General features: G+C 44.9%; 1 protein-coding gene across 1 annotated transcript in view; it reads left to right on the top strand.

The window, feature by feature from the left end:
- Positions 1-27,199, top strand: part of ARHGAP27 (Rho GTPase activating protein 27) — a 117,731-nt gene that overhangs the window by 6,521 nt on the left and 84,011 nt on the right. Inside the window, exons 2-4 of the mRNA XM_075276796.1 lie at positions 24,965-25,156; positions 25,420-25,500; positions 26,945-27,034. Coding sequence (XP_075132897.1) covers positions 24,965-25,156; positions 25,420-25,500; positions 26,945-27,034 — 363 coding nt within the window. The remainder of the gene's footprint in view (positions 1-24,964; positions 25,157-25,419; positions 25,501-26,944; positions 27,035-27,199) is intronic.

The following is a 27,199-nucleotide window of genomic DNA, read 5'->3' as shown; positions in this document are numbered from 1 at the left end:
CAGATTCTGCTTGGCACACTGTTTGAGGGAGTTAGTTTTTTGACCACTCAGGTCATTTAGTATGTATTTTATTTATTTGTATTTTATTTACCTACTAGCAGTTGGACCCAGCTTCGCACGGGTGTATTTCATTTTTTGTTTGTGTAGTGGCCCTATAACAATTACCCAGTTTTGCACTTGTGTATCTTGTATGTCGTTTGTGTGTGCGTCTCTGCCCCGACTTCGTCTGCGTGTTGTTGTAGTCGATGAGCCGCCTATATTCAGCAAATTGCTGCCATTGATGGTTTGCCTGCTCTGGTGTTTTGGCAGCTCTTAAGCTGTCCTGATGCTGAACTTGTTCCTCACACCATGCCTGTGATTGATTTGGCACCTGAGCATGTTTTTGGTGCCGATGATCCCCGTCAGCTCCGCTTGAGGAGAACTCCGTGACTTCTGGCTACATTCATAGCTGTTGTTGTTTTAAAATTTTGCAACAAATTACATTTTCTTTTTTCCGGCACGTTTAAAAGTAGCAAACTGCCAATTTGGATTAAAGGTGTTTTTTCATCCTGTGTCAGCACTGCCTGGAGCAGATCAGATAATATGTAAATGTGTGTACAGAATCCACTGAGGATTGGCTGAGTATTTACATAGCTTCTCATAAAGCCAGGTATGTTATCTCTCTGAGATAAGCTGCAGCCAAGAGTAGTGTAATATAATATAACAGTCGTGAAGCCATGTAATTTACCGGGATAAAAAGTCTATGTTTTCATCGAGGTTACAATCTATCTATGTGCCAAATTTCATTCAAATCTGTTCAGCGGTTTTTGCGTGATTGACTAACAAACATCCACACAAACTTTCACATTTATAATATTAGTAGGATATCTCAGTATTTTGGACAATTTATACACAGCACTCTGCCTTTTTTGTATACTTACTACATAAACTACAGTCATGGCCAAAAGTTTTGAGAATGACATATTATATTTTCACATGATCTGCTGCCCTCTGGTTTTTATGTGTGTTTGTCAGATGTTTTTATCACATACAGAAATATAATTGCAATCATATTATGAGTAACAAAAGCTTATATTGACAGTTAGAATGAGTTAATGCAGCAAGTCAATATTTGCAGTGTTGACCCTTCTTCTTCAGGACCTCTGCAAGTCTCCCTGGCATGCTCTCAATCTACTTCTGGACCAAATCCTAACTGATAGCAGTCCATTCTTGCACAATCAATGCTTGCATTTTGTCAGAATTTGTAGGTTTTTGTTTGTCCACCCGTCTATTGATGATTGACCACAAGTTCTCAATGGGATTAGGATCTGGGGAGTTTCCAGGCCATACACCCAAAATCTCTATGTTTTGTTCCCTGAGCCATTTAGTTATCACCTTTGCTTTATGGCAAGGTGCTCCATCATGCTGGAAAAGGCATTGTTGATCGCCAAACTGCTCTTGGACGGTTGGGAGAAGTTGATCTTGGAGGACATTCTGGTACCATTCTTTATTCATGGCTGTGTTTTTAGGCAAGACTGTGAGAGAGCCGATTCCCTTGGCTGAGAAGCAACCCCACACATGAATGGTTTCCGGATGCTTTACAGTTGGCATGAGACAAGACTGGTGGTAGCGCTCACCTCGTCTTCTCCGAATAAGCTGTTTTCCAGATGTCCCAAACAATCGAAAAGGGGATTCATCAGAGAAAATGACTTTACCCCAGTCCTCAGCAGTCCACTCCCTGTATCTTTTGCAGAATATCAGTCTGTCCCTGATGTTTTTTTCTGGAGAGAAGTGGCTTCTTTGCTGCCCTCCTTAAGACCAGGCCTTGCTCAAAGAGTCTCCGCCTCACAGTGTGTGCAGATGCACTCACACTTGCCTGCTGCCATTCCTGAGCAAGCTCTGCACTGCTGGTAGCCCGATCCCGCAGCTGAAACACTTTTAAGAGACGGTCCTAGCGTTTGCTGGTCTTTCTTGGGCGCCCTGGAGACTTTTTGCCAACAATGGAACCTCTCTCCTTGAAGTTCTTGATGATGCGTTAGATTGTTAACTGCGGTGCAATCTTTCTAGCTGCGATACTCTTCCCTGTTAGGCCTCCTTTTAAAGTGTCCAGTGGTGTCATTCTTACTTAATCATGACAGATTGATCTCCAGCCCTGTCCTCATCAACACCCACACCTGTGTTAATGGAGCAATCACTGAAACGATGTTAGCTGGTCCTTTTAAGGCAGGGCTGCAATGATGTTGAAATGTGTTTTGGGGGATAAAGTTCATTTTCTAGGCAAATATTGACTTTGCAAGTAATTGCTGTTAAACTGATCACTCTTTATAACATTCTGGAGTATATGCAAATTGCCATTAGAACAACTGAAGCAGTAGACTTTGTAAAAATTAATATTTGTATCATTCTCAAAACTTTTGGCCATGACTGTACTATTCCCAGACCCTCTCCATTCACCCTACGTGTCTAGCTGCCTATACTAGGAAGGAAGAGGAAAGAAGGAAGGTGTTGAACCCGGACTGTTTTGACCCATGCTTTGAAAACAGTGATGTGACTGCAGAAGAGAGAACTACTTATCCAAGGTTTTATGGAGAGGGGAGCGGCTTTCTCGTTGGGAGACTGGGATCTGGGGCTCGCTAAAGGAGTGCAGCATCGAATTCGGCTCACTGATGAAAGACCATTTTGAGAAAGGTCCAGGCGGTTGGCTCTCACGGATGTTGAAGATGTCCGACAGCATTTGAGGGGTCTGCTTGAAACTGGAGTGGTCTGCGAGTCAAATAGCCCCTACGCTTCTCCCATTGTAGTTGCACGAAAGAAGTCTGGGAAGATCCGTATTTGTGTGAACTACTGAACGCTTAACAAACGCACCGTCACTGATCAGTATGCAGTGCCCAGAGTTGATGATGCATTGGATTGTCTACAATGGAGTCAGTGGTTCTCAGTGTTGGATTTGCAAAGCGGATATTACCAGATCCCCATGAGTAAGGAAGATCGAGAGAAAACTGCCTTCATATGTCCCTTAGGGTTCTACGAGTGTTTTCAGATGCCCCAAGGGGTGACTGGTGCCCTGGCTACTTTCCAAAGGTGCATGGACAAAGTGATGGGGGATATGAACCTCAGAGAAGTCTTAGTCTACCTTGATGACATGATTGTGTTTGGAAGGACTCTAGAAGAACATAACAGGAGATTGTTCAAAGTCTTGGACCGATGAAGGAGGCTGGATTGAAGTTGTCCCTGGACAAGTGCTGTTTCTGCCAAAAATCTGTCAAATATGTGGGACAAATTATCAGTTGGGATGGGATTGCCACCGACCCTGCTAAAGTGGAAGCTGTTGTGAATTGGCCGAGGCCAACCAAGCTAGCTGAACGCCGGTCCTTTCTCGGATTCTGCAACTACTACTGCACATTTGTGCCACAGTTCTCTAAGATAACGATCTTAGAGAACTGTGGCACAAATGTGCAGTAGTAGTTGCAGAATCCGAGAAAGGACCGGTTAAAGAAACGGATAAAGAAACGGTTGACAAATCTTACCCAAGGGTACCTACCATCTCCACACAAGAAACCTCCAAACCAGACTTACTACAAAGCTAATGAACCCTATGGAAAAAGGTGGACAGAGCAGTGTGAAGAGGTGTTTGAGAAACTGAAGTCTTGTTCAACTCAGGCACCGGTGTTGGCTTATTCAGATCCTAATAATAAGCTTTACGTACTGCATGTGGATGCTTCATTTGAAGGACTAGGGGCTGTTTTGTATCAGGAGCATGAGGACTCTCTACGACCCATTTACTATGTCAGCAGGCGATTGACCCACAGTGAAACTTGAGTTTCTGGCTTTGGAGTGGGCCGTAGTGGACAAGTTGCATGACTACCTCTACAGAGTGAGGTTCCAAGTGCACACTGACAATAATCCCTTGACGTATGTGCAAACTACAGCCAAACTTGATGCCACTGGACATCAATGGTTAGCTGCTCTAGCTGTCTATGATTTCAGTCTCAAATACCAAACGGGCACCACCAACATCGATGCGGATGCCCTCTCCAGGCTGCCTAGGCAACTCGAGAAGGAAGATGAGGATGGGTGAATAGAGGTTCCTGCTCCAGACCTGAAAGTCATGTGTCAGTTACAAAGAGCTGGAGGTGCCCTTACCAAGGTTACGAGCATTCCCTGGGAGCCTCAGAGGAAGCTATCCCTTCGTTGTACTGCTGGGTGACGAATGTGAATCAAGACTCTCTGCCTTGGTTGCAGATTGAAACTGCCCAGAAGGAAGATCCAGCAGTGGGGACAGTTTAGTGGTGGGTTAAGATAAGATAATCCTTTAATAGTCCCACAATGGGGAAATTTCAGTAATACAGTTTCATAGATGGTACAGTAGTATATAACAAGAGAGAAACACATACAAGCTCATGACAGATAGAAAAATACTAGGAATCATAGCAACTAAAATGAAAAAAATACAAAGACATACTGCAGGATCATTTAGTTCTCTGTGCGGAGTGATGTTGATGATATGGCCTGACTGTGGTTGGAGGACACGAGGAGGGGGAGTCACAGCATGTAGATATAAAAGGCAGAAACGTTTTTTGCAGAGGTGCATATGCGGCTATAACAAGAACGGTAATGTGGTAGTTCCTTTGGTAGGTAGTGAGATCTCATGCTCACAGCTGATAGTTTGGTATCTTGCATCAGCGCTATTGTTCCTTAACCACAAAAAATGCCCGAAATGTCCTTCATCACAAGCCCTCCTACTTTCTTCTTACCACTGTGTTCTACTGCCCAAAGAAGTCTGAATCCATCCAGGTAGATAGGCTGCTGCTCTCTTGCCAAGCTTCCATAAACTCATGGGGTAGGTGGGTGATGGTAGGTTCCCAGGCTGTAACAGAGTCCCACGTGTCCATAGTAAAAGAAAGAAATACCAGTCAGCTGTAGGCATCTTCACACATCAGCAATAGACGCCAAAAATCATCTCCTTGAAAGAAGTCCACAATTCCATGCAGGATTTTCCTCCATTCTTTGTGTGCCTCATGGTGACCATGCTGTTCTTAGCTCGTGGGGGAATGGTAACAGGCATATGTGCACACAGGAAATTCCAGGTCTTGAGTCTTGTCCATGCTTTAACAATAGAAACAAAAGGAAAAAAAAAATACTCCACAGTGTTTTCGGTTCGATTTATAGTTGCTAATTCATACTGCTAGGTTGCTTGAATAGAGGATTCTTGAAGATACAGACAAAAAGATTGAAAAGGAAAGATAAAGGTTGCTCTCAGCTTGGAGCTCTGTATCGAGGCTGCAACTCATGCGGTGCCATCTTTGGAAAAAAAAAGGCCCTCTAACTGGCTATGCAGGCAAAGTGGCTGGTAAAGAGTCATGGACTGTTGTACCGAGAGGCTGAGTGGCGGAAGAGAGGGTCGAGAAGGCAATTAGTCCTGCCTGCTGTCTTCAGAGAGAGTGTTCTGAAAGCACTGCATGATGAGCCTGACCACTTGGGGGCAGAGAAGACTACTCACCTTGTGGCTGATTAGTTCTACTGGCCAAAAATGGAGACTCACATCACCAAATATTGCAAAGATTGTTCTCAATGTGTATTGAGGAAAACCTTACCAACCCGTTCTGCTCCTCTTACAAACATTACTATTGATGGCCCATTGGATCTTGCATGCATTGACTTCCTCTCCATTGAACTAGATGAAGGGAACATCAGTAATGTCCTAGTAATAACTGATCACTTCATCAGATATGCTCAAGCCTACCCTACTAATGATCAAAAGGCTGTAACTGTGGCCAAAACTTTGTGGGAGACGTTTTTTGTACATTATGGACTGCCTGCCCACATTCACTCTGATCAAGGTCGAGATTTTGAAAGTGGACTCATCAAAGAGCTGTGTGAGATCTGCAGGATCAAGAAGTCTAGAACCACTCCCTTTCATCCACAGGGTGACCCACAACCTGAGAGATTCAATAGGACTTTGCTGAACATGCTGGGCACCCTGAAGTCAAAACAAAAGGGGTGATGGAGCCGCCACCTGAGCCAGTTGGTGCACGCCTACAATTGTACAAAAAATTAGTCTACCAGGTTCTCCCCCTACTTCCTCATGTTTGGAAGGGAGGCTCGATTGCCTGTGGATATTAGCTTTGGTGTTTACACTGATAAGTCTTCTGGAAGAAGTTATCTTCAGTATGTATCCCAGCTGCAGCAAGAGCTCAAAGAGGCATATAAACTGGCCGAGCAAGCTTCAGGACAGTCTGGCAGAAGGAATAAGGCTCAACATGATCAAAGAGTTCGGGAACATGAGTTGAAACCTGGAGATAGAGTTCTGGTGAAGCAGTTGGGACTGCCTGGGAAGCATAAGTTGGCCAAACGTTGGTGTCCAGATCCCTTCATTGTGGTGTGAAAGCTGCCTGGAGTGTCTGCCTATCGGGTTAGGCCTGAGCGTGGGCCTCGGGAGAAAAAAACTTACCATAGACACCATCTGTTGCCTCTGGGACAAAATGTCAATTCAATCTAACTCTGACACACCGGAGACATCTGAAAAAAGGTACTGTCAACCCCGAAGCACCAGAATATCACCAACAAGGGTGGAGGCACTGCGCTAAGCAAGGTAGAAAGGCAACTCATACTTGCCCGAATGCCCTGCTACCCAGGGGGTGTTACATTTTATTTTATTTTTTTAAAAGGTCTATTAGTGTTATTAATGGGTTAATAAGTGCTCCTATATAACTTTAGCAGAGTTTTGAGTGATTTCTGGGTTTCTCTGGGAAAGCATAGCATCTTCTGCATTTGTTTACATAGTGTGTTGCTTCCTGTTGCAATGCATTCTAGTAGTTGTAGGCTCTCACACTATCTCCAGCTCACTATCCCCCCTCCATCTCTAACACCCCCTCTCTGTCTCCCTAGCTATTCCGCCCACTGCTAGTCTTTCCTAACTCACTCTGCCTACCCCTGTACCATATTATACTTTACTTGTATTCTTCCTGTCTTCCTTTTGTGAAGAACACACAGCACTGTGACGTAGACTACAATACTTCTCTATTGCGCAGGCTCCCAGCTTGCGCAATAGAGATGTATTGTTCGCTTCTGTGCTGAGTCAGGGCTCTGGCTGTATTGCGCATGCGCATGCCGACATCAACGAAGGAGGAGGAGATGTTCCTCCGGAGAAGGAAGCTTAGAAAGGAAGAAGATGGGTAAATATGATGGTGTGCATGGGGGGAGCGAGTATTAGTGACAATATGTTTTCAGAAATGGAGAAACAGATTATCACCAGATAGTCAGAAAATGTCCCTGGGCAGTCACATGAGCGCCCCAAGGATATGTAAATAGGCATTTTTGATTATTAATGTAATTTAGAAAGTAGAAGGGGAAGGGTGTTTAGATTGGTGTGGGGGTTTATGGATATCCCATACAACCACTTTTATATCACCCTCCGGGTGCAGAGACCAACCAGCCTAAGTGAAAACCTTGGGGGGAGGGGGTTCAGGGCAAAGTGGCACGGTTAGTGTCTACCGGGTAGCTATAACAATTCCAACTATAAAACAACACAGTTGGCCATTGAGCACAACTAGACAATTAATACAGAGGCATAAGAACTATCTAGCAATTGATGAAGAGGCAATATTAAAAAAAAAATTATATAGAACTAGCAGGAGGACCCGGCTTCGCACGGGTATATTACATTTTATGTTTGTGTAGTGGCCCCATAAGAATTGTCCAATTTTGCACTGGTGTGACAGAATCACAGGGGTGAGTTTGTGAGATATGAGGAAGGGATAACAGTGGCGTAACAATTGTGGTCACAGGGGGTGCAACCGCGACCGGCCACTGTGGAACATATCATACTGTATTTGGGCCAATGTGAAGCATATGATACAGTGGAATGTATAATACTATGTTGGGGCCACTATGGAACATATAATACTATGTTGAGGCTATTGTGGAACATACAATACTGTGTGGGCCATATTATATTGTGTCTGGGCCACAGTGGAGCATAGTATACTGTCTCAGTGTTGTTTATATGCTGGGTGCTGTGCTGCTCATTCACCGAATTCTTGATAACTGAAGTGGAGTACTAAAGCTGTATCCCTTTCAACTATCTGAAATATTGCTGCAGTCTCCCCTTGTATTCCTATAAATCGCCATGCTTTATTGTCTCCTTCATGTAATGTAGTAATATGCCTAGAATTCAGGGTGTCTCGTTTGTGTACATGTAGAACTTTGTGTCCGCAGAAAAAAAACCGGTTTTCAGGCAGAGAGGCTGAAAATGCTCACGGGCGGTCACCTTTTAAAAACCATTCAAATGAATGGCCTTTAAAGATGATGCTATCCGGTTTCCCCGGGGTTTACAGCGGACACCCCGGGGCCTACAGCAGCGGAAGTGTGAACGCTGCCTTACTGTTCAACTTGAATACTATTTGTTCAGAGATACTGTAACACTCTAACTCTAGGACCATGATCCTGATCTTGTTTTAAAGCCAAGAGGCCAAGATGAGAATCTTATCTTTAAAATGATATCAAGTTCTTCATAATAGCCCTTACAGATATGGAGCAAATCACTGTTAAAAACGCTGTTGGGAATTGAGATCTTCAATGGGATCTCAATTCCGAATAGCGTTTTCAACAGTGAATCGCTTTAGCACTGTAAGGGTTAACATGAAGACGTTGGTATCATTTTAAAGATGAGATTCTCTTCTTTAAAATTAATCTAAAATTATCTTCATAGCCCAAACGAGTCCAGAGATATTCGCTTTAGAAGTAAGGACATAGTAGCTACGTCCTCGGCTAGAGAAGTGCCACACTGGGAGGACGTAGCGCTACATCCTCGGCAAGAAAAGGTTAAAGTGCAGGCTGTATTTCCGTAGCTTCTTTCATTAAATGAACAAGAGTCATGGAAGTAAGGGCCGCAAAATAGCACAGAAATAGGGCCTGTTCTATATATTTTGCAGCCCGGGCTGTTGGCCTGCACATAGGACCATGAAATTCACGGTCATGCATACACATACCTCCCAGATTCTGCCGGGACATTCTGGATTTAGGGTTGTATCCCATGGTCCCGGTCGGCGGCAGGTGTTTCCCGTATTCAACTCATCCGTGTCTGGAGAGAACACAAATGAATTGAATACAGTGGTGAAGCAGGAGCAGACACCTTTTGCCTCATCACTGCGTCCCTGCATACCCGGTTCTGACTAGAATGGAACTTCTCCTGGTAGGTATGATGTTACAGGAAGGGACGGAGTCTCTCAGAGGCGGGCGGGGTCTAAGAGCACTGTTCTCTATAGAGGAAGCAGGAGTGAAACACGTGTAGATAGAAAAAAAAAATATTGAGGTGTTTTGTGGGACTGGATGATAGAAGGGGAGCGATAGGATTGTTTTACATGTGACTGCATGTTGGAGGAGGCTGTGGTGTATTTACATGAGATTGTATGTTGAGAAGTCAAAGAAAGATTGATGTTTTACATGGGACTGTATCCGCAAAGGTCTGTGGATTGAATTGATGTTTAGGGTGGGAGTCCCTGGGGTGCCATTGGCATTGAGGGATACAGGGTCCTTTGGGTTCTAACTGCATCTAAAGGAGGGCAGGGATCCTTGGGGTGCTTCTGGCATCTAAGGAGGGGGGGCAATAGTCTTTTGGGTGCTGTTGATATCTGAAGGGGCAGGGGTCGTTGGGGTGCTGTTGGCATTTAAGGGAGGTGGGGGTCCTTAGGGTGCTGCTGCATCTAAGGTTTGGCAGGGGTCTTGGGGGTGCTGCTGGCATCTAAGGGGGGCAGGGGTCCGTGAGGTGCTGCTGGCATCTAAGGGGGGGGGCAGGGATCTGTAGGGTGCTGCTGGCATCTAAGTGGGGCAGAGGTCCTTGGGGTGCTGCTGGCAACTGAAGGAGGGCAGGGGCCCTTGTGGTGCTACTGGCATAAAGGGGGAGGTCCAGAGGTCCTTGGCATGCTTCTGTCATCTCCGGGGGGAGGGGGGGGGGTCATTTTGGCATCTAAAGGGGGACCAGCGGTCTTTTAGGTGCTTCTGACATGTAAATTGGTGCAGGGGTCCTTGGGGTAATGTTGGCATTTAAAGTGGTGTGCTGCTGGCATGGATAGTGGGCAGGGGTCCTTGTGGTGCTGTTGGCATCTAAAGGTTGTGGGTGGAGGCAGGGGTCCTTGTTGTGCTTCTGGCATCTAAGAGGGGCAGGGGTGCCAAGGGTGCCATTGACCTCTTAATATGGGGGCATTGACTTCAGGGTGCTTCTGGCATCTAAAGGGGTGCTTGCGGTGCTGCAGACATCAGGTGGGGAGGGGTCCTTCTAGCATCTAAGGGGGATGCTGCTGGCATGGTTAGGGGGAAGGGGTCCTTGGAGTGCATCTGGCATTTAAATGGGGGTCAGGGGTCATGTTGCTGGCAGGTAATGGGGGCAGGGTCTTGTGGGGGTTGGGTCTCGGGGGTTGCTGCATGTGTCTGTATGTTATCCCTGGGATATTGATTTTGTGTGTGGAACCTAGGGGGACCTTTGAAAATTTTTGTGATTCACAAAAGAGAGAGAGAGAGAGAGAGAGAGAGAGAGAGAGAGAGAAAGAAAGAAAGAACAGCACAACAGAATGTCTGTTAAAATGAGCCTGTAAATGCACAGTGCGCACGCTCTCTGGCAAATAAGAAAGAGGTAGAGGAAAGGAAGCAGAAGACATATATAGAAGAAATGGAGTGCAAAGGCATTCCCAATTCATGACACAGGTTACTCACAGAATAAACAAGCGATACAAGGCTTACAGAGCCTTACAGGTTCAATGCGGACAATAAAGGCAGGGGACTTTACTGTCTGCTAATTTTATGCAACAGCAGAAAAAAGGTCTTTCCCTGCAGCAGAGGAAGGAAATACAGACAAGGAGTTTTTAACCCTTGTATTTTGTTCTAACAGGAACCAAAAGCAGAAAGAGAGTCCTCACATCAGGAGGATAGAAGACAAAACAAATTGTAGGATAGAAGACAAAACAAATTGTAGGATAGAAGACAAAACAAACAAGCAAGAGTGAGGAGGAGAAAGTCATCCAAACCTGGCTAACACTATAGGGAAAAAATAACCTTCCGTCCACCTGTCCCACAGACACAGGACAGAAAAAAAAACACAATTAATGGGGTTTATGTTTAACCATTTAATTGTTTGTTAAAAATTCCATGCTGTCCTACCAGCACACAGGGCCGAAATACCCCCAGTATTGTGCTACTGGTGGGATGAATGGGAACCTGTGGGCTAGCCTTCCTCAGGAGTAAAAATGTTATGGAAATGTATAAAATGTATGTATGTATGAAATGAATGTCATGTCAAAGGCTTTGGAAGAATTCGTATCATCCCTTAAGAACAATCAGGTGGGCCTAAAAGTATCCTATTAATATTATAAATGTGAAATGTTTGTGAGTTTGTGACTTTGGATGTTCGGCTGTTTGGCGGTCAATCACGCAAAAACCGCTCCACCGATTTGGCTGAAATTTTCCACAAACATAGTCACTACACTCGATTGCGCAATAGGCTACTTTTTGTCACAATAGCGCACATACGTTTTTCCCAGGACCCCCACAAAATCCAAACTCACATCACTATCTCTGCAATCTCACACACTTTGGACCCCGATTTGGCTGAAATTTTCCACAAACATAGTCCCTACACTCGATTGCGCAATAGGCTACTTTTCGTCACAATAGCGCACATACGTTTTTCCCAGGACCCCCACAAAACCCAAACTCACATCACTATCTCTGCAATCTCACACACTTTGGACCATAGCAAGCCACAAAATTCATATTACCCTCTACAGCAGAGGTCAGCAACCCCTGGCACACATGCCAAGAGTGGCACTCCTGCCATATTTCACTGGCACGCCAGCAGCACAGGACCTGCAAGAGTTAAATGAAGTCTCTGCTACAGCTGAGGCTTAAGGACACTCCCCTTTGCGAGGTGTGCAGGAAACCCAGGGGGTGGAGCTTAATCGCTCAAGTCTCTGCCTGCTATAGTGATGGCTCCTGCCGAAGCTGCTAGCAAACTGAAAGTAAGAAACACACAGCTCCCTTCCTTTACTTCCTATTCTCATTAATGTCAGGCATTTGGGGTTATTAGTTTAGTGTTAGTAACTCCATGTGCCTCACATTAATAGGAATAAACCTCATCATGTCCCTCATATTAACCCCTGTGTGCCCCATATAAAGGGACTAATAAAAGACCTCAGTAATGAAGATACTTAATTATTACCTCCAAGTCTCTCACATATCAGTAACTAGAGATGAGCGAGTACTGTTGGGATCAGCCGATCCGAACAGCACGCTCCATAGAAATGAATGGATGCAGCTGGTACTTCCGCTTGGACGTAGCCAGCGCGCTTAACCCCCCGCGTGCCGGCTACGTCCATTCATTTCTATGCGAGCGTGCTGTTCGGATCGGCTGATCCCAACAGTACTCGCTCATCTCTATCAGTAACTCTTACACTGGGGTTAATGTGAAGGACATGATGGGGTTAATTGCTATTAATAAGAGGCACATGGAGTTACTAAACTGTCATGCACAGGGCCAGACTTTATGTGGCTTGCTCAAGAGTATCCTGTGCCCAAAACTTACATGTACTGGCGCAAAATAACAACTCATACAATGTCGTATATCAAAGTATATTAACCTGAAATACCTCTGTCCCAAAGACACTATGTACAGTTTATACCAACACCGTATAGCGGCTGAAATACAAATTACATTCAACACAAAAGTCTCATGTGCTCTCAGAATTACAACAAAAACAAGATACACAGTTACATTTTATATCCCATACCTTATACACAGTACGAAAACCTTACCCGCGCCTGTATATACCCACTTCTACAATCACCACAGACGAAGTCGCGGGTACCAGCTAGTTTTCAAATAAAGAAGAGCTCCCTCTCCCTTTTTGTTTTTGAGAGGTGAGATTATCAAAAGACATCAGTTCTGGCATCTGAATTTTAATATTTACGGCGTTTACAATGTAGAATAAATAGCATACTAATTTTATTTTACAATACAAAATACACAGGTTGAACCCCAGGAACCACCACCAGCAAGCCCCGCACACACAGGCAGCACTGCAGGAGTCCCCCACTTACATGAAGGTAGTACCCTAGGGACCCTCACACCACATGGCATCACCCCTACAACCTTCCACTAAATGCACACAGGTGAAAGTACCCAAGGAACCACCACTAGTACTTCCTCATACACAGGTAGCACCCCAGGCACCCCCAAACATGCACACATGTGGCAACACTCTGGGACCACTTGCAGAACCCCCTCTTACACAAGCAATACCCCAGAAATCCCACACACAAAATCAATATCCCAGGGATAACATACAGACACATGCAGCAACCCCCGAGACCCAACCCCCACAAGACCCTGCCCCCATTACCTGCCAGCAACATACCAATGACCCCTGACCCCCATTTAAATGCCAGATGCACTCCAAGGACCCCTTCCCCCTAACCATGCCAGCAGCATCCCCCTTAGATGCTAGAAGGACCCCTCCCCACCTGATGTCTGCAGCACCGCAAGCACCCCTTTAGATGCCAGAAGCACCCTGAAGTCAATGCCCCCATATTAAGAGGTCAATGGCACCCTTGGCACCCCTGCCCCTCTTAGATGCCAGAAGCACAACAAGGACCCCTGCCTCCACCCACAACCTTTAGATGCCAACAGCACCACAAGGACCCCTGCCCACTATCCATGCCAGCAGCACACCACTTTAAATGCCAACATTACCCCAAGGACCCCTGCACCAATTTACATGTCAGAAGCACCTAAAAGACCGCTGGTCCCCCTTTAGATGCCAAAATGACCCCCCCCTCCCCCCGGAGATGACAGAAGCATGCCAAGGACCTCTGGACCTCCCCCTTTATGCCAGTAGCACCACAAGGGCCCCTGCCCTCCTTCAGTTGCCAGCAGCACCCCAAGGACCTCTGCCCCACTTAGATGCCAGCAGCACCCTACAGATCCCTGCCCCCCCCCTTAGATGCCAGCAGCACCTCACGGACCCCTGCCCCCCTTAGATGCCAGCAGCACCCCCGAGACCCCTGCCAAACCTTAGATGCAGCAGCACCCTAAGGACCCCCACCTCCCTTAAATGCCAACAGCACCCCAACGACCCCTGCCCCTTCAGATATCAACAGCACCCAAAAGACTATTGCCCCCCCTCCTTAGATGCCAGAAGCACCCCAAGGATCCCTGCCCTCCTTTAGATGCAGTTAGAACCCAAAGGACCCTGTATCCCTCAATGCCAATGGCACCCCAGGGACTCCCACCCTAAACATCAATTCAATCCACAGACCTTTGCGGATACAGTCCCATGTAAAACATCAATCTTTCTTTGACTTCTCAACATACAATCTCATGTAAATACACCACAGCCTCCTCCAACATGCAGTCACATGTAAAACAATCCTATCGCTCCCCTTCTATCATCCAGTCCCACAAAACACCTCAATATTTTTTTTTTCTATCTACACGTGTTTCACTCCTGCTTCCTCTATAGAGAACAGTGCTCTTAGACCCCGCCCGCCTCTGAGAGACTCCGTCCCTTCCTGTAACATCATACCTACCAGGAGAAGTTCCATTCTAGTCAGAACCGGGTATGCAGGGACGCAGTGATGAGGCAAAAGGTGTCTGCTCCTGCTTCACCACTGTATTCAATTCATTTGTGTTCTCTCCAGACACGGATGAGTTGAATACGGGAAACACCTGCCGCCGACCGGGACCATGGGATACAACCCTAAATCCAGAATGTCCCGGCAGAATCTGGGAGGTATGTGTATGCATGACCGTGAATTTCATGGTCCTATGTGCAGGCCAACAGCCCGGGCTGCAAAATATATAGAACAGGCCCTATTTCTGTGCTATTTTGCGGCCCTTACTTCCATGACTCTTGTTCATTTAATGAAAGAAGCTACGGAAATACAGCCTGCACTTTAACCTTTTCTTGCCGAGGATGTAGCGCTACGTCCTCCCAGCGTGGCACTTCTCTAGCCGAGGACGTAGCTACTATGTCCTTACTTCTAAAGCGAATATCTCTGGACTCGTTTGGGCTATGAAGATAATTTTAGATTAATTTTAAAGAAGAGAATCTCATCTTTAAAATGATACCAACGTCTTCATGTTAACCCTTACAGTGCTAAAGCGATTCACTGTTGAAAACGCTATTCGGAATTGAGATCCCATTGAAGATCTCAATTCCCAACAGCGTTTTTAACAGTGATTTGCTCCATATCTGTAAGGGCTATTATGAAGAACTTGATATCATTTTAAAGATAAGATTCTCATCTTGGCCTCTTGGCTTTAAAACAAGATCAGGATCATGGTCCTAGAGTTAGAGTGTTACAGTATCTCTGAACAAATAGTATTCAAGTTGAACAGTAAGGCAGCGTTCACACTTCCGCTGCTGTAGGCCCCGGGGTGTCCGCTGTAAACCCCGGGGAAACCGGATAGCATCATCTTTAAAGGCCATTCATTTGAATGGTTTTTAAAAGGTGACCGCCCGTGAGCATTTTCAGCCTCTCTGCCTGAAAACCGTTTTTTTTTCTGCGGACACAAAGTTCTACATGTACACAAACGAGACACCCTGAATTCTAGGCATATTACTACATTACATGAAGGAGACAATAAAGCATGGCGATTTATAGGAATACAAGGGGAGACTGCAGCAATATTTCAGATAGTTGAAAGGGATACAGCTTTAGTACTCCACTTCAGTTATCAAGAATTCGGTGAATGAGCAGCACAGCACCCAGCATATAAACAACACTGAGACAGTATACTATGCTCCACTGTGGCCCAGACACAATATAATATGGCCCACACAGTATTGTATGTTCCACAATAGCCTCAACATAGTATTATATGTTCCATAGTGGCCCCAACATAGTATTATACATTCCACTGTATCATATGCTTCACATTGGCCCAAATACAGTATGATATGTTCCACAGTGGCCGGTCGCGGTTGCACCCCCTGTGACCACAATTGTTACGCCACTGTTATCCCTTCCTCATATCTCACAAACTCACCCCTGTGATTCTGTCACACCAGTGCAAAATTGGACAATTCTTATGGGGCCACTACACAAACATAAAATGTAATATACCCGTGCGAAGCCGGGTCCTCCTGCTAGTTCTATATAATTTTTTTTTTAATATTGCCTCTTCATCAATTGCTAGATAGTTCTTATGCCTCTGTATTAATTGTCTAGTTGTGCTCAATGGCCAACTGTGTTGTTTTATAGTTGGAATTGTTATAGCTACCCGGTAGACACTAACCGTGCCACTTTGCCCTGAACCCCCTCCCCCCAAGGTTTTCACTTAGGCTGGTTGGTCTCTGCACCCGGAGGGTGATATAAAAGTGGTTGTATGGGATATCCATAAACCCCCACACCAATCTAAACACCCTTCCCCTTCTACTTTCTAAATTACATTAATAATCAAAAATGCCTATTTACATATCCTTGGGGCGCTCATGTGACTGCCCAGGGACATTTTCTGACTATCTGGTGATAATCTGTTTCTCCATTTCTGAAAACATATTGTCACTAATACTCGCTCCCCCCATGCACACCATCATATTTACCCATCTTCTTCCTTTCTAAGCTTCCTTCTCCGGAGGAACATCTCCTCCTCCTTCGTTGATGTCGGCATGCGCATGCGCAATACAGCCAGAGCCCTGACTCAGCACAGAAGCGAACAATACATCTCTATTGCGCAAGCTGGGAGCCTGCGCAATAGAGAAGTATTGTAGTCTACGTCACAGTGCTGTGTGTTCTTCACAAAAGGAAGACAGGAAGAATACAAGTAAAGTATAATATGGTACAGGGGTAGGCAGAGTGAGTTAGGAAAGACTAGCAGTGGGCGGAATAGCTAGGGAGACAGAGAGGGGGTGTTAGAGATGGAGGGGGGAGAGTGAGCTGGAGATAGTGTGAGAGCCTACAACTACTAGAATGCATTGCAACAGGAAGCAACACACTATGTAAACAAATGCAGAAGATGCTATGCTTTCCCAGAGAAACCCAGAAATCACTCAAAACTCTGCTAAAGTTATATGGGAGCACTTATTAACCCATTAATAACACTAATAGACCTTTTAAAAAAATAAAATAAAATGTAACACCCCCTGGGTAGCAGGGCATTCGGGCAAGTATGAGTTGCCTTTCTACCTTGCTTAGCGCAGTGCCTCCACCCTTGTTGGTGATATTCTGGTGCTTCGGGGTTGACAGTACCTTTCTTCAGATGTCTCCGGTGTGTCAGAGTTAGATTGAATTGACATTTTGTCCCAGAGGCAACAGATGGTGTCTATGGTAAGTTTTTTTCTCCCGAGGCCCACGCTCAGGCCTAACCCGATAGGCAGACACTCCAGGCAGCTTTCACACCACAATGAAGGGATCTGGACACCAACGTTTGGCCAACTTATGCTTCCCAGGCAGTCCCAACTGCTCCACCAGAACTCTATCTCCAGGTTTCAACTCATGTTCCCGAACTCTTTGATCATGTTGAGCCTTATTCCTTCTGCCAGACTGTCCTGAAGCTTGCTCGGCCAGTTTATATGCCTCTTTGAGCTCTTGCTGCAGCTGGGATACATACTGAAGATAACTTCTTCCAGAAGACTTATCAGTGTAAACACCAAAGCTGATATCCACAGGCAATCGAGCCTCCCTTCCAAACATGAGGAAGTAGGGGGAGAACCTGGTAGACTAATTTTTTGTACAATTGTAGGCATGCACCAACTGGCTCAGGTGGCAGCTCCATCACCCCTTTTGTTTTGACTTCAGGGTGCCCAGCATGTTCAGCAAAGTCCTATTGAATCTCTCAGGTTGTGGGTCACCCTGTGGATGAAAGGGAGTGGTTCTAGACTTCTTGATCCTGCAGATCTCACACAGCTCTTTGATGAGTCCACTTTCAAAATCTCGACCTTGATCAGAGTGAATGTGGGCAGGCAGTCCATAATGTACAAAAAACGTCTCCCACAAAGTTTTGGCCACAGTTACAGCCTTTTGATCATTAGTAGGGTAGGCTTGAGCATATCTAATGAAGTGATCAGTTATTACTAGGACATTACTGATGTTCCCTTCATCTAGTTCAATGGAGAGGAAGTCAATGCATGCAAGATCCAATGGGCCATCAATAGTAATGTTTGTAAGAGGAGCAGAACGGGTTGGTAAGGTTTTCCTCAATACACATTGAGCACAATCTTTGCAATATTTGGTGATGTGAGTCTCCATTTTTGGCCAGTAGAACTAATCAGCCACAAGGTGAGTAGTCTTCTCTGCCCCCAAGTGGTCAGGCGCATCATGCAGTGCTTTCAGAACACTCTCTCTGAAGACAGCAGGCAGGACTAATTGCCTTCTCGACCCTCTCTTCCGCCACTCAGCCTCTCGGTACAACAGTCCATGACTCTTTACCAGCCACTTTGCCTGCATAGCCAGTTAGAGGGCCTTTTTTTTTCCAAAGATGGCACCGCATGAGTTGCAGCCTCGATACAGAGCTCCAAGCTGAGAGCAACCTTTATCTTTCCTTTTCAATCTTTTTGTCTGTATCTTCAAGAATCCTCTATTCAAGCAACCTAGCAGTATGAATTAGCAACTATAAATCGAACCGAAAACACTGTGGAGTATTTTTTTTTTCCTTTTGTTTCTATTGTTAAAGCATGGACAAGACTCAAGACCTGGAATTTCCTGTGTGCACATATGCCTGTTACCATTCCCCCACGAGCTAAGAACAGCATGGTCACCATGAGGCACACAAAGAATGGAGGAAAATCCTGCATGGAATTGTGGACTTCTTTCAAGGAGATGATTTTTGGCGTCTATTGCTGATGTGTGAAGATGCCTACAGCTGACTGGTATTTCTTTCTTTTACTATGGACACGTGGGACTCTGTTACAGCCTGGGAACCTACCATCACCCACCTACCCCATGAGTTTATGGAAGCTTGGCAAGAGAGCAGCAGCCTATCTACCTGGATGGATTCAGACTTCTTTGGGCAGTAGAACACAGTGGTAAGAAGAAAGTAGGAGGGCTTGTGATGAAGGACATTTCGGGCATTTTTTGTGGTTAAGGAACAATAGCGCTGATGCAAGATACCAAACTATCAGCTGTGAGCATGAGATCTCACTACCTACCAAAGGAACTACCACATTACCGTTCTTGTTATAGCCGCATATGCACCTCTGCAAAAAACGTTTCTGCCTTTTATATCTACATGCTGTGACTGCCCCTCCTCGTGTCCTCCAACCACAGTCAGGCCATATCATCAACATCACTCCGCACAGAGAACTAAATGATCCTTCAGTATGTCTTTGTATTTTTTTCATTTTAGTTGCTATGATTCCTAGTATTTTTCTATCTGTCATGAGCTTGTATGTGTTTCTCTCTTGTTATATACTACTGTACCATCTATGAAACTGTATTACTGAAATTTCCCCATTGTGGGACTATTAAAGGATTATCTTATCTTAACCCACCACTAAACTGTCCCCACTGCTGGATCTTCCTTCACCGACGGTAGTGTGAACGCCCCCTTACTCACGTGAGGTTATTGAAGAGGGCTGAAGATAGTACGTAGTTGCTTTGGAGCACAGGAGAGGTAAGTAATACTGTGCTAACTATGTTCATTAACTCCCCTGGGCCTTCGATCATCATACTCCGGGGCTGAAGAGACCCTGGTGTATGATAATAGCAATTTCAGTTCAGACCTATTTGGTATGAACCAAACCATCTGGCCAGAGGCGTACCTAGGGGTTCTGTACCTCCTTCTCTGTTTACAGTGGGGCAAAAAAGTATTTAGTCAGTCACCAATAGTGCAAGTTCCACCACTTAAAAAGATGAGAGGCGGCTGTAATTTACATCATAGGTAGACCTCAACTATGAGAGACAAAATGAGAAAACAAATCCAGAAAATCACATTGTCTGATTTTGTAAGAATTTATTTGCAAATTATGGTGGAAAATAAGTATTTGGTCACATACAAACAAACAATCAAGATTTCTGGCTCTCACAGACCTGTAACTTCTTCTTTAAGAGTCTCCTCTTTCCTCCACTCATTACCTGTAGTAATGGCACCTGTTTAAACTTATCAGTATAAAAAGACACCTGTGCACACCCTCAAACAGTCAGACTCCAAACTCCACTATGGTGAAGACCAAAGAGCTGTCAAAGGACACCAGAAACAAAATTGTAGCCCTGCACCAGGCTGGGAAGACTGAATCTGCAATAGGCAACCAGCTTGGATTGAAGAAATCAACTTTGGGAGCAATAATTAGAAAATGGAAGACATACAAGACCACTGATAATCTCGCTCGATCTGGGGCTCCATGCAAAATCTCACCCCGTGGGGTCAAAATGATCACAAGAACGGTGAGCAAAAATCCCAGAACCACGCGGGGGGACCTAGTGAATGAACTGCAGAGTGCTGGGACCAATGTAACAAAGCCTACCATCAGTAACACACTACGCCGCCAGGGACTCAGATCCTGCAGTGCCAGACGTGTCCCACTGCTTAAGCCAGTACATGTCCGGGCCCGTCTGAAGTTTGCTAGAGAGCATTTGGATGATCCAGAAGAGTATTGGGAGAATGTCCTATGGTCTGATGAAACCAAACTGGAACTGTTTGGTAGAAACACAACTTTTCGTGTTTGGAGGAAAAAGAATACTGAGTTGCATCCATCAAACACCATACCTACTGTAAAGCATGGGGGTGGAAACATCATGCTTTGGGGCTGTTTCTCTGCAAAGGGGCCAGGACGACTGATCCGGGTACATGAAAGAATGAATGGGGCCATGTATCGTGAGATTTTGAGTGCAAATCTCCTTCCATCAGCAAGGGCATTGAAGATGAAACGTGGCTGGGTCTTTCAACATGACAATGATCCAAAGCACACCGCCAGGGCAATGAAGGAGTGGCTTTGTAAGAAGCATTTCAAGGTCCTGGAGTGGCCGAGCCAGTCTCCAGATCTCAACCCTATAGAAAACCTTTGGAGGGAGTTGAAAGTCTGTGTTGCCAAGCGACAGCCCCAAAACATCACTGCTCTAGAGGAGATCTGCATGGAGGAATGGGCCAACATACCAACAACAGTGTGTGCCAACCTTGTGAAGACTTACAGAAAACGTTTGACCTCTGTCATTGCCAACAAAGGATATATAACAAAGTATTGAGATGAAATTTTGTTACTGACCAAATACTTATTTTCCACCATAATTTGCAAATAAATTCTTACAAAATCAGACAATGTGATTTTCTGGATTTGTTTTCTCATTTTGTCTCTCATAGTTGAGGTCTACCTATGATGTAAATTACAGACGCCTCTCATCTTTTTAAGTGGTGGAACTTGCACTATTGGTGACTGACTAAATACTTTTTTGCCCCACTGTATATAGTGTCATTCATTTCATAACAGCCATGTAACATAACAGCCTCTTCCTACACACATCTATGTGACAAGACTGTAATTATATCATGCGGTCACTATAAAGAGACAGTGTGTGATATAAAAAGGTGCCATGGCCCCTTCATGCAGCTGATCAGTGGGGAATCACTTATCTCTTATTGATGATCTATTCTGAGGATAGATCAGTGATGGCGAACCTTATAGAGATCGAGTGCCAAAACTGCAACCCAAAACCCACTGAATTATCGCAAAGTGCCAACTTGTCAATTTAACCTTAACACTCTGCAGATCCAAAATTGTGGTCAGTTTCAGACCCATTATTTACAGTCATGTGAATGGGGTTTTACAGTGCTTGTACTGAAAGGTAAAGCTATCTGCATTTAGTACTTTTGAACAATTAATTTTCACTATTTACATCACACAGGATCTGTTTTATAGTGACCATATGAAATAGAAACTGTATGATAAAAATAATGAGGGGAGGGGCCACACGGTGGTTCAGTGGTTAGAACTGCAGCCTTGCAGCGCTGGAATCCTGGTGTTCAATTCCCGCCAAGGGCAAAAAACCATCTGCAAGAAGTTTGTATGTTCTCCCCGTGTTTGCATGGATTTCCATCCCATATTCCAAAAAGACATACTGATAGGGGGGGGGAGTACATTGTGAGCTCTGTGTGGGGCTCACAATCTACATTAAAAAATAAATAAATGAGGGGCCCCCATACAGTACAATCTGCCCCACAGGGGCCCCAGCACCTTACAATCTGCCCCGCAATGACCCCACACAGTACAATATGCCCCGCATAAAGAATAATTTTAGAGAACTAGGCTCCAAGTTGACAGGAAGTACCTCCAAGGTTGTACTCTCTGGAATACTGCCTGTGCCATGAGCTAAACAAAAAAGACAGCAGGAGCTATGGAGTTAAATGCATTGCTCATGTCTTGTAGGAAAGAAGGGTTTAGGATCCTGGGCTGGCTTTTCACTGGGACACAACCTGTTTTCCACAGATAACTTGCACCTGAATGGAAGGAAGTCTGCTGTGCTGGGGGAGAGAATTCTAGCGGGGTGGCACATTGGTACCCACATGGACCATGAAAGCTAGGTCATGCCCACGATTTTGTCCACCCATTCCAACACATGCTGAATACAAACACAAGGGAGACCACAAACCATTCAGTTGAAGAGCTCCTGGTGACATAATCTTCCTGAATATAGAGTCCTCTATAACCACTAACTGGTTATGAGGAAGTCATAGAATGTAAGAAGAGGTCAGAGGGCTTGTTTTCTACTATGGTCCAGCCATCTTTTAATAGAAAAGGTTGTGTAACTAAAGTTGTATGAACCCGTCACGGGCCAGTATCTTTGAATAAATAGATCTAGATGGAGAGGACAGCATCTGAGGAACAAACAAGGAAGGATAAAAATAGTTATTGTTCTACACCTCTGCATACTACTAGATGTCATGTGATAAGCCTGACCAAACATCTGATTTTAGGGCAGTTTTGAAGGTGCTGTTGTGGGGGATTAATTGGATTGTCTGGGGTAAAGCATTCCAAAGCATTGGTGCAGCTCAAGAAAAGTCTTAGAGACTGGAGTGGGATGTTCAGATAACAGAGGATGCAAGTCCAAGGTCATTGGCAGACCGGAGAGGATGATTAGGGTGGTAGACAGTGACGAGAGAGTAGATATAGGGGGGAGTAGTGCTATAGATGGATTTGTAGGTCAGAGTGTTAATTTTATATTGTATTCTGTGATGGATGGGCAACCAATACATCGACTAATACAAAGTAGATGCATCTGTGTATAGGTTTGACAAAAAGATGAGTCTGGCGGCTGCATTCAGGACAGATTGTAGTGGGGAGAGTTTAGTACTAGGAAGCCTGATTAGAAGAGAATTGCAATCGTGAAGATGAGAGAGAATTAGAGCAACAATGAGGGTTTTTGATGTTTCCATGGTGAGAAAAGGGGGAATTCTAGAGATGTTTTTGAGGTGCAGGTGGCAAGAGAGTGCAAGTGTCTGAATATGTGTGGTAAAGGTGAGATCTGAATCAAATACAACCCCAAGACAGCGGGTATGCTGCCTCGGTGTAATTGTAAGGCCACAGACAGAAATGAATATATCAGGGTTTGGTTGGTTAGAAGATGGAGGGAACACAAAAATTTCAGTTTTTGAAAGATTCAGTGACAGACAAAGAGAAGACATGATGTTAGAGACAGCAGCGAGACAGTCACTTGTGTTCTGTAGTAGAGCAGGGGTGACGTCACGGGATAAGGTATATAGATGGGTATCATCTACTTTAAAGATGGTATTGATAGCCAAATTTGCAAATGGTTTTTGAACTGGGGCTGTGTACAGAGAGAAGAGGAGGGGACCTAGGGCTGAAATTTGAGGAACCCCAACCGCAAGGGGCAGAGGAGAAGAAATAGCACCCACGAATGATACACTAAATAAGCAGTCAGAGAGATGAGAAGAAAATCAAGAGAGAGCATTATCCCTGAGGCCAATAGAGTGGAGCATAGTGAGGAGTAGTTTGTGGTCTAAAGAGTCAAATGGTGCTGAGAGATCCAGAAGAATAAGTGGTGAAAAGTTCCCTTTAGATTTAGCCATCACGAGATTGTTGAAAACCTTTGTGAGGGCTCTTTCTGTAGAGTGTAGTGCACAAAAGCCTGATTGTAAGGGGTTCAGAAGAGTTTGCAGAAAGATAGCAGATTAAGCAGGAATATACCAGGCGTTCCAGGAGTTTAGCGATGAAGCGGAAGTTAGAGACAGATCATCAGTTAGCAGCACAGGATGGGTCAAGTGGGGGGGAGGGTTACAGTAGTGAGGTTATTACAATATGTTTGAAAGAGGAGAGAAAGATTCGAGAAGAAAGAGAGATGTTAAAATATTAGCAAGGTGAGCTGTAACAGAGGATCACTTGTGCAGGGAGTGGGGCGAGAAAAAGAATGGATTTGGGAGACGACTTGTTACTGGGTGAAATAATGATAGTTCACAATGAGGAGGAGGAAGGGAGGGTAGGGGACTGATACTGCTTGGAGATTGGGTTATTTTCTGACGAATGTTGTAGATTTTGTCTTTAAAGTACATGTTTACGCATGGTTTCCTTGGTCCCCATCCTGTCCTTTGAAAACAGATCAGAGAGATTAGTCACTGCTCTTAGTACAGCTGTGTGGTTCAGGCAATCAGGTCAGCTAATTGCAGCTTCCTGATAAAGGATTGGACAGAGCACACAATGTAGTACGCATTATAACTGCAATCTCTCATTACAATATTATTTCTGTCCTTTAATTCATATTTATTGCAGGACTATATCTGCTCAAACACACTTAAGGGACATTCACACGATGTAACTCGACATTGATTCTAACACGTAAACTCGTGTCAGAATCAGCATGTGTAAAACATTGAAATCAATGGGTAAAAAAGCCTCCCATTGATTTCAATGTGTAGCGCGCGTAAGACGAGTTTACGTGTCAGAATCAACGCCGCGTTACATCGTGTGAATTCCCCCTTCTATCTTGTTGTAACATGCCAGTGTGTGAAGGCCTGAAGATAGATTATTCTCTCTTTTTGTTTCAACAGCCCCCAACTCCAGAAGCTGACTACCCTGAATATTTCTCTGACAACACAGACAATTTCCCAGAGGCTGATTATGAAATACATTATATCCCTCCTTCCTCCCATGAAACCCCAGCAGAAAGTCAGTTATCAGGCTGGTCCTGTCAGATTAAGGATGGACAGAAACTGTATATCAACAACAACAGTGGTGAAACGGTATGTATTGGGATCCTTTCTACCACCGTGATCATTTTCTGTACATGAGTGCCTACACTGCAGACTATACAGGTGCTATACTTCATGAAGAGAGGTGCTTGTCATATATTATGTGCATTTATTCAATGATTTCAATTCTTTAATTTTTTAGCTGTCATTTCTGCTGATCAGAAAGTAATCACATAACATTGCTGGAGTAGAATGTTCTTTCTGATGGGAATTTGTGTGGTGTAGTAATTAAACATTGCATGTTCTCATTTCAGTGGTTTGAGTCTCAGGACCAGTATGGGAAGACATATTTCTATACTCCAGATGGCTCCATTTCACAGTGGAAGCTACCACAGGTCAGTAAGCAAGTCTACACCACTTAGGTGCTCCATCATCCTATGGGTTTACTCCTCACATCCCCCATCATTCCTGGGTCACAGTCCTTAAAGGGGTTTACCCATTTCCTTGTTTCAGCAGCTTTGCCTGCTGTCTCTTCTTCTCACTTCCTGCACCACCACCCCTTACAGCTTGCTGAACAGAACACTATGAAGTATCACAATACTTATGATCAGGGGCGTAACTACTGGGATACCAGTGGTAGCGGCTTCCACAGGGCCCAGGACACTGAAGGGCCCGGTGGCAGCTTCTACTGCTGCAGATTGTTTTTTGAATAGGTCGTTACCTGCTGGAGTAACTCCAGCAGGGTAACGGGCCCTATTTACTGCAGCACTGGGTGCTGCCTGAAGATGGATGCGGAGAGAAGGGAATCTGCCTCCTCCACAGTCCATCTTTTAACAGTCCCCTGCCTCCTGGCACTTGCATAATAACAGCAGGCAGGAGAAACTTCTATCTCCTGCTCGCTGTCCCCAAGCCCTGCACCCCCATTCCCCACTTTCTCTCACACAGCCTGCACACCCATGTACCCCTCTTGCTCACAGTTTGTACCCCCTTCCCTGATAAGTGAGCAAGAGGAGGGAATGGGTGGTGCAGGCTGTGTGTGAGCAAAAGGGGTACATGGGCATGCAGTCTGTGTGTGAGCAAAGAGAGTGACGTTGGAGCACAGGCTGGGTGTGAGAAAGAAGGGGGAATGGGTGATGCAGGCTGTGGATGAGCTAGAGTGTAGTGGAATGGGGGGTTCCCCGCTCCACATCACCCTCTTGCTCACACACAGCCTGCACCCCCATTCCACCCCCCCTTACTCGCACATATTCTGCACCTTCATTCCCCACTCTTTCTCACACACAGCTTGCACCCCCATATCCCCACCTGCTCATACACACCCTGCACCCCACATCACCCTCTTGTTTACATACAGCCTGCACGCCCACAAACCCCCCTTAGGTGGGGGCCATGTCAAAAGTTTGCCACGGGGCCCCTCCATTCCTAGTTATCCCACTGCTTATGATTACTAGAAATCTAATATAAATGCAAATCAAATAAAATGCACGTGCTTCTAGACAATGAACTCAGTCTAATCTGTGTGTTTACATAGAGAGATAACAGACAAGGCTTTATCAGCAAACTGCAATTAGATGTGCAGTGAATAACGTGATTTGTCCTGACACACAGGTCCAGCATTATGGAAATGCTGTGTAAACAATGGAAGGAATAAGTTCACATAGCAGAAAAAGAAAGCAGCATTTCTAAAGCAATATATTTTTCGAAAAACTCTTCAATTTACATAAGCTACCAGTATAGATAGGATCCTTGAGATGGGAATACCCTTTTAATTCCATGCATGCCTAAGTCATTTATGTCTATTAAAAATGTCTTTTTTTTTTATTTTTTTGCTGCCAAAAGCTCGACCTCCCAGAAATGCAGAGTAGGAGCAATGAACACGATCAGAACAGCAATGTATTCACCAACTTTTCAATGCAAACAGAGACCAAGGTAAGATTTCTACCTTTCATATACCCTCTGGATGTGCATTATACTGTTTTATGGGATAAGCACATCTGGTACCTCACCCTTACTGCATCTCAGAGTATTGAACAAATACTCCTTGGGATACACCATTGCCATGTATGAAGCTTTGTCAGCAGTGGAGCAATGCAT

Source organism: Leptodactylus fuscus, chromosome 6 (assembly GCF_031893055.1).
Source record: "Leptodactylus fuscus isolate aLepFus1 chromosome 6, aLepFus1.hap2, whole genome shotgun sequence".
NCBI classification, from domain to species: Eukaryota; Metazoa; Chordata; class Amphibia; order Anura; family Leptodactylidae; genus Leptodactylus; species Leptodactylus fuscus.
This window is presented reverse-complemented; position numbering and strand designations above follow the sequence as displayed.